Source organism: Ceratotherium simum, chromosome 7 (assembly GCF_057802395.1).
Source record: "Ceratotherium simum simum isolate JZ-2026a chromosome 7, ASM5780239v1, whole genome shotgun sequence".
NCBI lineage: Eukaryota > Metazoa > Chordata > Mammalia > Perissodactyla > Rhinocerotidae > Ceratotherium > Ceratotherium simum.
The window spans coordinates 30,073,202-30,085,292 of NC_141906.1; the positions used below are offsets into that span (position 1 = coordinate 30,073,202).

The window sequence follows — 12,091 nt, forward strand, 5'->3', positions numbered from 1 at the left end:
TCTGAGTCTAAGGAGGGAGATTCAGGAGGCAGGGCCACTGAGCTGCAGGCCCGGGTGACTTCTGTGTGTACCTATGCCAGGGGATTGGGGTGCCATCTCTCTGAGGGGACCTGCAGTGACCCCGTGGGTCCCCCAGGGCTACATGCAGCCGCTGAAGCAGCCGGAGAACTCCTTGCTGTGTGACCCGTCGCTGGTGGACGAGATTTTCGACCAGATCCCGGAGCTCTTGGAGCACCACGAGCAGTTCCTGGAGCAGGTGCGGCACTGTGTGCAGACCTGGCACGCCCAGCAGAAGGTGGGAGACCTGCTCGTCCAGTCGGTGAGTGGCCGTGCTGCCCACTGCTGCAGCCCCCACAAGCTCGGGCCCTTCCTGGAAGGGGCTGGATGCTGCCATGGACTTCCTCACCCCACCCCACCCGGACACTGACTGATCCCTGATCTGACCCCAGAACTTGACCAGACACATACTGACCCCAGCCCCTGGGTTGACCTGAACCTAGACACTGCCCAAGCCCAGAGTTTGGCTGGACTCTGGCATGGATCCCAACCCCAACCAGACACTGACCCTGATCCCGGACCCAACCCCAGTTGCTGGCACTGACCTGACCCTAGTCCTGACCCTGAGCTGACCCTGATGCTGACTCAGATCTCAAACGGATGCTGGTACTGACTTCAACCCCTGCCTTAGCCTGAATCTCGACAGTTGCCTTGATCCTGACCCCGGACTTGAGCTTGTTGTTGACACTGGCCTCGTCTTGACTAGCTCTTTTCTCCACCAGGCATTTTAAAGATTTTATTTATTTATTATTTTTACCCCCAAAGCCCCAGTAGATAGTTGTATGTCATAGTTGCACATCCTTCTAGTTGCTGTACGTGGGACGCGGCCTCAGCATGGCGGGAGAAGCGGTGCGTCGGTGTGCGCCCGGGATCCGAACCCGGGCCACCAGCAGCGGAGTGCACACCCAACCGCTAAGCCACAGGGCCAGCCCTCCACCAGGCATTTTAATAATAGCTAACTATTTGGTACTTATTCTGTGCTAGGCATTATTCTAAATACAGTAGTCCCCCCTTATCTGCGGGGGATATGTTCCAAGACCCCCAATGGATGCCTGAAACCATGGAGAGTACTGAACCCTATGCAGGCATATCTCAGAGAGATTGCAGGTTCAGTTCCAGACCACTGCAATAAAGCAAATATGTACACACCTTAATTAAAAAATACTTTATTGGGCCGGCCCCGTGGCTTGGTGGTTAAGTGCGTGCGCTCTGCTGCCGGCGGCCCGGGTTCGGATCCCGGGTGCGCACCGAGGCACCACTCCTCCAGCCATGCTGAGGCCGCGTCCCACATACAGCAACTAGAAGGATGTGCAGCTATGACAGACAACTATGTACTGGGGCTTTGGGGAAAAATAAATAAATAAAATCTTTAAAAAAAAAAAAAAAATACTTTATTGCTAAAAAATGCTAACCATCCTCTGAGCCTTCAGCAAGTCGTAATCTTCTTGCCTGTGGAGGGTCTTGCCTCGATGTTGATGGCTGCTAACTGATCGGGGTAGTGGGTGCTGAAGGTTAGGGTGCCTGTGGCGATTTCTTAAAATACGACAACAGTGAAGTTTGCTGCATGGATTGACTCTTCCTTTCATGAACGATTTCTCTGTAGCATGCGATGCTTTTTGATAGCATTTTACCTATAATAGAAATTCTTTCAAAATTGGAGTCAATTGTGTCAGACCCTGCTGCTGCTTTATCAACTAAGTTGATGTAATCTTCTAAATCCTTGTTGTCATTTCAACAATCTTCACAGCATCTCCACCAGGAGTAGATTCCGTCTCAAGAAACCACTTTCTTTGCTCATCCATAAGAAGCAAATCATCATCCATTAAAGTTTTATCATGAGATTGCAGCTGTTCTGTCACATCTTCAGGCTCTACTTCTAATTCTAGTTCTCTTGCTGTTTCCACCACATCTGCAGTTACTTCTCCACTGAAGTCTGGAACCCCTCAAAGTCATCCATGAGAGTTGGAATCAACTCCTTGCAAACTCCATTAATATTGATATTTTGACTTCTTCCCATGAATCACAAATGTTTTTAATGGCATCTAGAGTGGTGAATCCTTTCTAGAAGGTTTTCAGTTTACTTTGCCCAGATCCATCAAAGGAATCACAATCTATGGCAGCGATAGCCTTACAAAATGTATTTTTTATATAATAAAGCTTGAATGTTGAATTTACTCCTTGATCCATGGGCTGCAGAATGGATGTTCTCTTAGCAGGCATGAAAACAACATTCATCTCATTGTACATTTCCATCAGAGCTCTTGGGGTGACCAGTTGCATTGTCAATAAGAAGTCATATTGTGAAAGGAATCTTCTTTTCTGAGCAGTAGGTCTTTTTTTTTTTTTTTTTTTTTTTTGTGAGGAAGATCAGCCCTGAGCTAACATCCGATGCCAATCTTCCTCTTTTTGCCGAAGAAGATTGACCCTGGGCTAACATCCGTGCCCATCTTCCTCCACTTTATATGGGATGCCGCCACAGCATGGCTTGACAAGCGGTGCACGCCCGGGATCCGAACCTACAGAACCCGGGCCACCGCAGCAGAGTGCGAGCACTTAACCGCTGTGCCACCGGGCCGGCCCCTGAGCAGTAGGTCTTAACAGTGGGCTTAAAATATTCAGTAAACCATGTTGTAAAAAGATGTGCTGAGCAAGCCCTAATGGCCAGTGGTTAAAGTTCAGTGCATTCCTCTTTGGCAGCCCGGGTTTGGTTACCAGGCGCGGCATCACACCACTCGGCTGTCAGTAGCCATGCTGCGGCGGTGCACATAGAAGAACCAGAAGAACTTACAGCTATACACAAGTAGGCACTGGGGCTTTTGCCGGGGTGAAAGGAAGAAAAAAGGAGGAAGATTGGCGACAGATGTTAGCTTCGGGCGAGTCTTCCAGAAAAAAAAAAGATGTGCTGTCATCCAGGCCTTGTTCCATTTATAAGGCACGAGCAGAGTAGACAGAGCATCATTCTTAAGGGCACTAGGATTTTCAGAATGGTAAATGAGCACTGGCTTCAACTGAAAGTTACCAGCTGCATTAGCCCCTAACAAGAGAGTCAGCCTGTCCTTGGAAGCTTTGAAGCCAGGCATTGACTTCTCTCTAGCTGTGAAAGTCCTAGATGGCATCTTCTTCCAATATAAGGCTGTTGCATCTACGTTGAAAATCTGTTGTTTAGTGTAGCCGCCTTCGTGAATTGTCTTAGCTGGATCTTCTGGAGAACTTGCTGCAGCTTCTACATCAGCATTCACTGCTTCACCTTGCACTTTTATGTTATAGAGACGGCTTTTTTCCTTAAACCTGATGAACCAACCTCTGCTAGCTTCAGACTTTGTTTCTGCAGCTTCCTCTCCTCTCTCAGCCTTCATAGAATTGAAGAGAATTAGGGCTTTAAGTTCGCTGTCTGATATGGGTGTAGTTTGTGGCACCCCAAAGCAATTACAATAGTAAGATCACTGATCACAGATCAGCATAACAAATATAATAATAATGAAAAAGTTTGAAATATTGTGAGGATTACGAAAATGTGACACAGAGACATGAAGTGAGCAAATGCTGTTGGAAAAATGGTGCCAATAAACTTGCTTGACGCAGGGTTAACCACAAACCTTCAATTTGTAAACAATAAAATTTCTGCAATACACAGTAAAGCATAGCTCAATAAAATGAGGTATGCTTGTATAGACTTATGTTTTTTCCTATACATACGTGCCTATAATAAAGTTTAATTTATAAATTAGGCACAGTAAGAGATTAACAACAATAACTAACAATAAAGGTGGCTTTGGGGCCATTATTAAGTATTGAACACACCCCAACAGTCGATCTGATAATTGAGATGGCTACTAAGTGACTAACAGGTGGGTAACATATACGGCATGGATATGCTGGACAAAGAGATGATTCATGTCTAGGGCTGGATGGAGGATAACGTTTTGAGATTTCATCATGCTAATCAGAACGGTGCACAATTTCAAACTTATGATTGTTTATTTCGGGAATTTTTCATTTAATATTTTTGGACCATGGGTAACTGAAACCGCAGAAAGTCAAACTGCAGATAGCGTGGGACTCCTGTACACTGTATATATCAACAACTCTAAGGCCAAAGGTGCGATTATTCTTGAGTTTAAAGTTGATGGCTGTGCCTCGTAGAGAGGAAGTAACCTGATCGAAGTCGCGGTTAGTAAGTGGTGGAGGATTCAACCCCAAGAAACTGGTTCCAGCGCCCACGCCCTCCCCCAGGCCATACTCCCTTTCGCCACAGGCGAGACCTCCACCTGTGAGCTTTTCAAGATCCTGCAATAGTGATTGAGACCTTAGAAAAAGTATTGGCTTCAAAATTCAAAAAGAAGTGCAAAAGCAAAACTAATCAACATTTAATTAAATGTCTGTAAGACGTTAACATGACATTTTCTTTAATTGTTAAATTTAGTATTCATTTATATGAATTTAATTACATTTGAAAAAATTTCAGTTACATTTTATTTTGCCAGAATTCCCCAAAGTGCGTGGTGATGACTGACAAATCATAGCCAAACCCAAACTAAATAGTTATTCAGAGCCAAATAATTTCAAAAGCAAAACTGTAAAGCTCCTTCCAAAAATTTTACTAGCAAAAGAAAATCTTATCTATTTTTATGGGATGTGGGTATGTTTTCATGTGTTTATGATGTTGTGGGGTGGGCCCAGGGCCTAAGAAGGTCTTTGAAGGTCCCTGCTGACCTGGAAACTGATGTGACAAGAACCTTGGCCAGGTGGTGATGGGACCCCGGGCTGAGGCTGACATCTGCAGCCCGTCACCACCCTCTGTGTCACTAGTGTCACTAGGCTTCTCGCCTGCCGGGACCTTGATGCTGACCGTGGGCTGCAGCGGAAGCCCTGGCCCCCAGGGAGGGGTCAGGATAGGGTGCTCTGTCCTAGGATCTGGGCAGTCGAGTGGGGGCTGTCTTTCTTCCCAAGCTGCTTCAGCCTCTGCCCTGCGGCACATCGTGGCAGGGTGTTGGCGGGGTGGACAATTGGCCCCTTAGAGACACAGGGGCTTGGAGGCCCAGAAGGGGTCAGAAACACCACCACGGATCACCTAGTCTGTCCAGGGTACAGCTGAGACAGGAACTGGGGTGTCCCAACTCCCAGCCAGGCCTTCTGACCAAGAACCTCCACATTCAGCCCAGCTGTCAGCCAGCCAGCAGGTATTAGCCACCAGCTGTGTGCCTCACCCTTAGCGGGGCTTTGCTGGGCTGGATCAGATCACCTATCTCCTTGGAGTGGGGAAGACTTGTCCTGGGGGATCAGGGGAGGCCAGAGGCCAGGTGTAGTTCCAAGCAGAGCCCTAGTCAGGGCAGGGAGTGCTTCCTGGAGGAGGCGGAACTGGAGCCCAGGCCTGAGGGCAGGTGCGATTTGGATGGGGGAAGGGCATTCCTGGTGGAGGAAATTACATGGGCAAAGGCCAAGCAGCTGGAACGAGTCTGTGTCACTGAGAGGAAAGTGAGGAGGGACGCCTGCCTGGCTGGACTTGGTGGGGTTGGAGACCAGGGGATGGAGATGCCCAGTTGGAAGTGAGAGAACCTGGTCTGAGCTCACAGGACGTGTCTGGGCACACGTACATACATGCACACACAGAGAAGGTACACGTGTGTGTATATGCCTGCACACGTGCACACTTACTCACATGGTGCCCCATATAGCATGCACACAGCAGCACGTGCCCGATCCCTCAGAGACCGTACCATTTCTAGTTGGAGGGAAAAGATGTTTGCTCGTGAGTCAGTAGAAACCAGGACAGGGTGAGGTGGGATAAAGGACACCCTGAGGGTCCCCACCCTGCGTCTTCACCCACAGTTCTCCAAGGACGTCCTGGTCAACATCTATTCTGCCTACGTTGATAACTTTCTCAACGCTAAGGACGCCGTGCGTGTGGCTAAGGAGGCGAGGCCTGCCTTTCTCAAGTTCCTGGAGGTACTGTGGGCTTGGGTGGGGGGGTGGAGGCCACTGTCACCTTGGGCCAGCCTTGGGGGCCCCAGGAGCTCCCAGCCTGGGCACCACAGGCCTAGCCTGTGGATTAGCCTCTGCCCGCAGGCTGAGCTGGAGGGGCTTGCTGGAGGCCCGTCCCTGGACATTCCTTTCTTTGCATGTCATTCCTCACCTGGGTGCCCGTCCACTGTTTCGGGTTCCAGCAAAGCATGCGTGAGAACAAGGAGAAGCAGGCACTCTCCGACCTCATGATCAAGCCCGTGCAGCGGATCCCACGCTACGAGCTTCTGGTGAAGGTGGGCCTGGGCCCAGGCGGGCAGGTGGGCAAGGCCTGGAGATGTGGGGATGCAGAGGGCTCAGGCCCCTGCCTGGTCGAGCTTGGCATGGGAGTCCCCAGGGGTCAGGTAGGAAAGGAAGTCCTCTCCGGCATCTACCCATAGTCCCTCACCTCCAGCAGTCATTGTGAGGCCCCAGGGCCTGCCAGGGGCAGCTAAGCAGGCAGGTCTGGTCCCCATTCCCACCCCAGGACCTCCTGAAGCACACACCTGTGGACCACCCGGACCACCCCCTCCTGCTGGATGCACAGCGGAACATCAAGCAGGTGGCTGAACGCATCAACAAGGGCGTGCGGAGCGCCGAGGAGGCAGAGCGGCACGCGCGCGTGCTGCAGGAGATCGAGTCCCACATCGAGGGCATGGAGGATGTGCGTGCCACCCCACCCTGCCCCCTCACGTCTGTGTCCGCATCTGTGGTCACTGGAATCGTGGCCGTGTCCATGTGCACAGCCCTGTCTGCAGCGTGTTTGCATCTGTGTCTACCAGCATCTCCACCTGTCCGTCCACATCCATGTCTCTTCCATGTTCGTCTCTGGCCGTGTGTCTGTTGTCTGATGGCACAGCGTTGGGAGGGTGGATGGGATGTTGCTTCCACTGGCCTGGCCCGTGGATTGGGGCCAAGGGGTCACCAGGGTCTGGGGAGGGGATGGGGATTAATAATTAGCCTTCAAGATGCCTCGTCCTTCCTGCCCCGCAGCTCCAGGCCCCTCTGCGGCGGTTCCTGAGGCAGGAGATGGTCATTGAAGTGGTAAGAAGTGTCCTGTTGTCTGCCCACCTGTCCCCACCTCCCCACTTGGTTCACACTTCTGTTCACACCTGCTGCCTCTGGGTCTCCCTGTTCTTCCACCCCAACGGGAGTCCTGGCCTCTGCCTCTGGGCAGCTAGGGGAGAGCCCTCACCCCTCCCTGGGCCTGGCTGTCCCCTTGGGCACTGTGGGCAGGAGGGTGGGCCTCTGGGCCTGAATCCTACCTCCGGCCCCACAGAAAGCAATTGGTGGCAAGAAGGACCGGTCCCTCTTCCTCTTCACGGACCTCATCGTCTGCACCACCCTGAAGCGGAAGTCAGGCTCCCTGCGGCGCAGCTCCATGAGCCTGTGAGTGGCCGGGGTGGGGCTGGGGGGGCTTAGGCAGGGGGCAGCAGCTGTCCCTCCCTAGGCCCCACCCCCCGCCCTGGCCAGAGCACCCCCACTTGGCTCCCCACAGATACACGGCAGCCAGCGTCATCGACACGGCCAGCAAGTACAAGCTGCTGTGGAAGCTGCCGCTGGAAGATGCAGACATCATCAAAGGTGGGCTGGCTCAGGCCTGCCCGGGGGTCTGGGTGTCGGGGTCTTCCTCTGAGAAGCCCTTCTGGAGGGTTTGAGCTGTGGCCAGGCTGGCTGCCCATCCGTCTGCCTTTCTGCTTTTGGGCTGCACTTTCCCATCCAGTATAAGGAGGCTGGCATGTGGGCTCCGGCTGGTGCCCAGAGAGCCAGACCAGGACCTGTCCCTGCAGATCACCTTCTGGCTGGGCAGGGACCTAACCTAGGCTGGCAGGTGGGGCTGGCCTGGGGGTGGTGCAGGGAGCACAGACATCCCTGTCATTAGCCACTGAGTCACTGCACAAGCTCATTTACGCGCCTCATGCTAGATGATGGTGCACTGTTCTGGTCCAGCAGTTTTGGGCACAGAGGGGAGCAGACTCACTCTAAAGGCTGGTTAGAAAGATCCGTGCTGTGTGGGGCTGAGACCGTCAGGAGCTGAGGCGGCTTTAAGGAGCTGCTCCTCCTGTTCCTCTATGTCTCTGTCTTTCTGTCTGTCTGTCTCTCTCTCTCATTCTCTGTGCGTTGGCCGGTTCTCCTCACTGCTCTCAGCTTTCTCTGCGTCCTCGTGACTCCCATGATCCATCGTGGCCTTTTCTGCATTGTGGCCTTTCTCCCTCAGCTCTCGGCCCTAGCTGCTCCAGGAGTCACAGTCCGCCTTCCTGAGGGGAGTGGTTGGTCTGGACGGTGCTGTGGGCACCTCTGGTCCGGCAGGCAGTTCAGGCCCGGACTGTGACCCCAAGCTCACATGGGGTGGTCCCAGGGTGCGGAAGGGGCTTACTCAGCCCCTAGGTAACCAGGCCTGCCGCACATGGGCCCCTATGTAGGAGCACAAGCTGATTATTGATCCAATTCATCTCTTCTCACTAGAGAACAGGCCGGTTGATAAAATGACTGCCTTTAATTCAGGTGTTCAGCCCTGGTCCAGTCAGCCAGGAGGGGGCAGGGTCATATGGAAGAAAACGTGGCTGCCCAGGCGGTGAAGGTTGGCAGGGGACAGTTTCCCTCAGAAGGAGGAGGAGCTATTCCAAGCCCTGGCTTGTCTAGTACACTGCACTGCTACCTACAACACCCATTTGAGGGCCACTGGTCCAGAGCGTACACCCCCAGCCAGGCAGCGCGGGCTGTGGGGGATGCTGAGCTGGCAGTGATCAGGTATGGGATAGGACCAGAGAAATCCAGGGCGTCAGCTCATTGCTCCCTCATTTGTGGGGGAATTCAGTCCCTTGGTCAGCAGGTTTGCCTGTCTGAGGCTGTGCCTGCCCAGCCGACTCCCCCGCGGGAGGCTGCACCACCGCAGCAGGCCGGTGTCGGCTGGAGCCTGCATGACCTGCAGAGCCGTCTGCTGTTTATTCTTTGTGCTTTTCCAGGGAGTTCTCCGGGGGGGCCCCGTACCCTGTGCCAGGTAGCTCTGAATCAGGCCCAGTCCCCTGCTCTTGGGCCTGGGGTCTCTCTGTGAGCTGCCTTTTAACTTTGTTCCTGGGGACTTGGGGTTTACAGGCTCTCGGTTTCTCAGGACACTCCCCACGCCCTGCTGCAAGTTGTGTGGTAGGGGGAGGAGTGTGTGTCCAGGCTTGACCTTGTCTGTCCATGGCCTTCCTCTCTCCCCACCAGGGGCGTCCCAAGCCACCAATCGGGAGAACATCCAGAAGGCCATCAGCCGCCTAGACGAGGACCTGACCACCCTGGGCCAAATGAGCAAGCTCTCTGAGAGCCTTGGCTTCCCCCACCAGGTCTGCGCCCTCTCCCTGACCCCATCTGAGGGAGAAATAATAGCCTTGTCATTTGCCTGAGGGAGAGGACATCCCTGTCACTTATCTGAGGAGGAAAATACAGCCTCAGCCCATCAGAGGGAAGTAATGTGTTCCAGGTCTGAGGGTGGAGACAAAGCTCCACCCCCAGCTGAAGGAGAGAGGGCCATCCTGTCTGTGGGGGGTATCCAGGCTACCTCTTGGCCTAAGCGGGGAGACAGAGTCCCATTTTCTGTCTGAGGGGAGAGGCAGGTCCCCACACTGCATCCTCAGGGCAGGAGCAGGCTGTGGGGAGATGTAGGGCCTGAGGCCTGGGCCCTCCTCCCCGCAGAGCCTGGATGACGTGCTGCGGGACCTCTCGGCGGCCATGCACAGGGACCTGTCAGAGAAGCAGGCGCTGTGCTATGCGCTTTCCTTCCCCCCTACCAAGCTGGAGCTGTGCACCACAAGGCCCGAGGGTACCGACTCCTTCATCTTCGAGTTCCCCCACCCAGACGCCCGCCTTGGCTTTGAGCAGGCCTTTGATGAGGCCAAGAGGAAGCTGGGTAAGCCAGGCACCATCCTCCCAGAACCACCGAGCAGTGGGCAGTGGCAGCACCTCGAGGCTGTCTGAGACAGGTCAGGAGCAGAAATCCCAGGACTGCTGTGTCCTGTGCTCCAGTCCCTGCTGGTGGGAGGTGAACTAAGACTTCTGCAGTGAATCAAGGACTTCCCCAGGGCCTCCTTGGCATGGAGGGGAGTCCATGAACAGGGTCATCTTATGTCAGGGGCCTCATCATGGGAGTAGATGGCCAAGACCACACACTCCCCTCCCCTCCACCCACACATACTCTGAGCAGGCCTGGATCAGGGAAGGCTGTTGCTCAGGGTCCGTGGCTTAGAAGATCCTTGGAGACTTCTGGGTCTACCTCCCGCATTGTACAGATGGGGAAATGGAGCCCAGGGACAAGCAGGGCATAACCTACAGCCACCTCGTTCTCCCTCAAGAGACCCTAGGGGCAGAGGAGGAAGAGAAATGGGCAAGGTTAGGACTGGCATGAGGTGGATGCTAAGCAGTGTCTGTCTGTGCATCTCCACTACAGCATCCAGCAAAAGCTGTCTAGACCCTGAGTTCCTGAAGGCCATCCCCATCATGAAAACACGCAGTGGCATGCAGGTGTGTGTGTACCTGGGTCATGTGGGTGCACACGTTCAAAGCCAGCACGTGTTCATGTGTTTTTGTTTTGTGTACAATATTATATACATGTCTTGAACATTGCAATTGCTCCCTGTGTCTTTGAGTGTGCAGGTCTCTGCACATGCACATGGACACTGCACATGTCACATGCATATGGGTATGATCATGCATGTCTGTATCTGTGCATGTGCACAAAGGCTGTACGATTGATGGACGGTGTCTAGTTCACTTGCTTGGATGAGGCTGCATACATATGGATAAAGGTTACCATTTTCACATTTGTTACATGCATATACACGTGATGATATTCAGGGTACATGTATGTGTACATGCATGAATGAATGATACCTATATCAGAGGCATGCATGCATTTGATGTGTAAAGAGTGTCGTGTGCTGTGTGTTATGTATACACTTTTGCAGAAGGGTGTATTGGGGATCCATATACACCCACGCGGGCCTGCCTCCTGGCCTCCATTCTGCTGGTGGGCGTGGAGAGCGCTGGGGAGCTGGCAGCAATTCCTCCATTTCACCTTCCCCTGTCCATTGGCGCCCTCTGCAGTTCTCGTGCGCGGCCCCAACCCCGAGCAGCTGCCCCGAGCCCACGCCGGAGGTGTGGGTGTGCAACAGCGACGGCTACGTGGGCCAGGTGTGCCTGCTGAGCCTGCGCGCTGAGCCTGACGTGGAGGCCTGCATCGCCGTCTGCTCCGCCCGCATCCTCTGCATCGGGGCGGTGCCCGGCCTGCAGCCCCGCTGTCACCGGTGAGGCCCCGGGCAGCGGGGCCGGGCCGCGGGTCTGAGTCCCTGCGGGCTACACCCACTGAGGCCGCCCCAACGTGTTTGTGGGCGTGTCCGGTGCGTGTGTGCGGGGCCCGGCCGTTGTCGGCGGGGCCTGGTGGGCGTGCCGGCGAGTGGGGCCGAGCCTTGGCTCCTAGCGGCTCTCATCCTCAGCCCTTCGATTTGCAGGGAGCGGCCTCCGTCGCTGAGGAGCCCCCCAGAGACGGCACCCGAGCCCACAGGGCCGGAGCTGGACGTCGAGGCCGCGGACGAGGAAGCGGCAACGCTAGCAGAGCCGGGACCCCAGCCCTGCCTGCACATCTCCATTGCCGGCTCGGGCCTGGAGATGGCGCCAGGCCCCGCCGAGGGTGACCCCCGCCCGGAATTGGTGCCCTTTGACAGCGACTCGGACGATGAGTCTTCACCCAGCCCCTCAGGGACCCTGCAGAGCCAGGCCAGCCGGTCCACCATCTCCTCTAGCTTTGGAAGTGAGTGACTAGCTTGGGGCTGTCAGACATGGTGGATTGCCCAGAGGAGGGGGTACTGATAGGTGAGGAGGGACTAGTGTAGGCAAAGGTGTGGAGTCAAGTCTCAGGATGTTAACACACAGAGCAGTGGGGGCTGGCAAGGCCGACAGGGGCTGTAACACCGAGGACCCAGAGGGCAGTGGGACAGTCAGGCCAGATCCTGAAGTCCCTGGAATGCCCAGTTAGGGAAGATGGAGTAGGGGGTGG

General features: G+C 54.4%; 1 protein-coding gene across 1 annotated transcript in view; it reads left to right on the forward strand.

The window, feature by feature from the left end:
* The window catches only part of ARHGEF17 (Rho guanine nucleotide exchange factor 17), a 62,461-nt gene that overhangs the window by 43,864 nt on the left and 6,506 nt on the right, over positions 1 to 12,091 (forward strand). The window contains exons 3-14 of the mRNA XM_004433971.3: positions 137 to 319; positions 5,887 to 6,003; positions 6,222 to 6,314; positions 6,545 to 6,721; positions 7,051 to 7,101; positions 7,337 to 7,446; positions 7,556 to 7,641; positions 9,268 to 9,386; positions 9,736 to 9,949; positions 10,487 to 10,560; positions 11,143 to 11,342; positions 11,547 to 11,845. Of these exons, the coding sequence (XP_004434028.1) occupies positions 137 to 319; positions 5,887 to 6,003; positions 6,222 to 6,314; positions 6,545 to 6,721; positions 7,051 to 7,101; positions 7,337 to 7,446; positions 7,556 to 7,641; positions 9,268 to 9,386; positions 9,736 to 9,949; positions 10,487 to 10,560; positions 11,143 to 11,342; positions 11,547 to 11,845 (1,723 nt within the window). The remainder of the gene's footprint in view (positions 1 to 136; positions 320 to 5,886; positions 6,004 to 6,221; positions 6,315 to 6,544; positions 6,722 to 7,050; positions 7,102 to 7,336; positions 7,447 to 7,555; positions 7,642 to 9,267; positions 9,387 to 9,735; positions 9,950 to 10,486; positions 10,561 to 11,142; positions 11,343 to 11,546; positions 11,846 to 12,091) is intronic.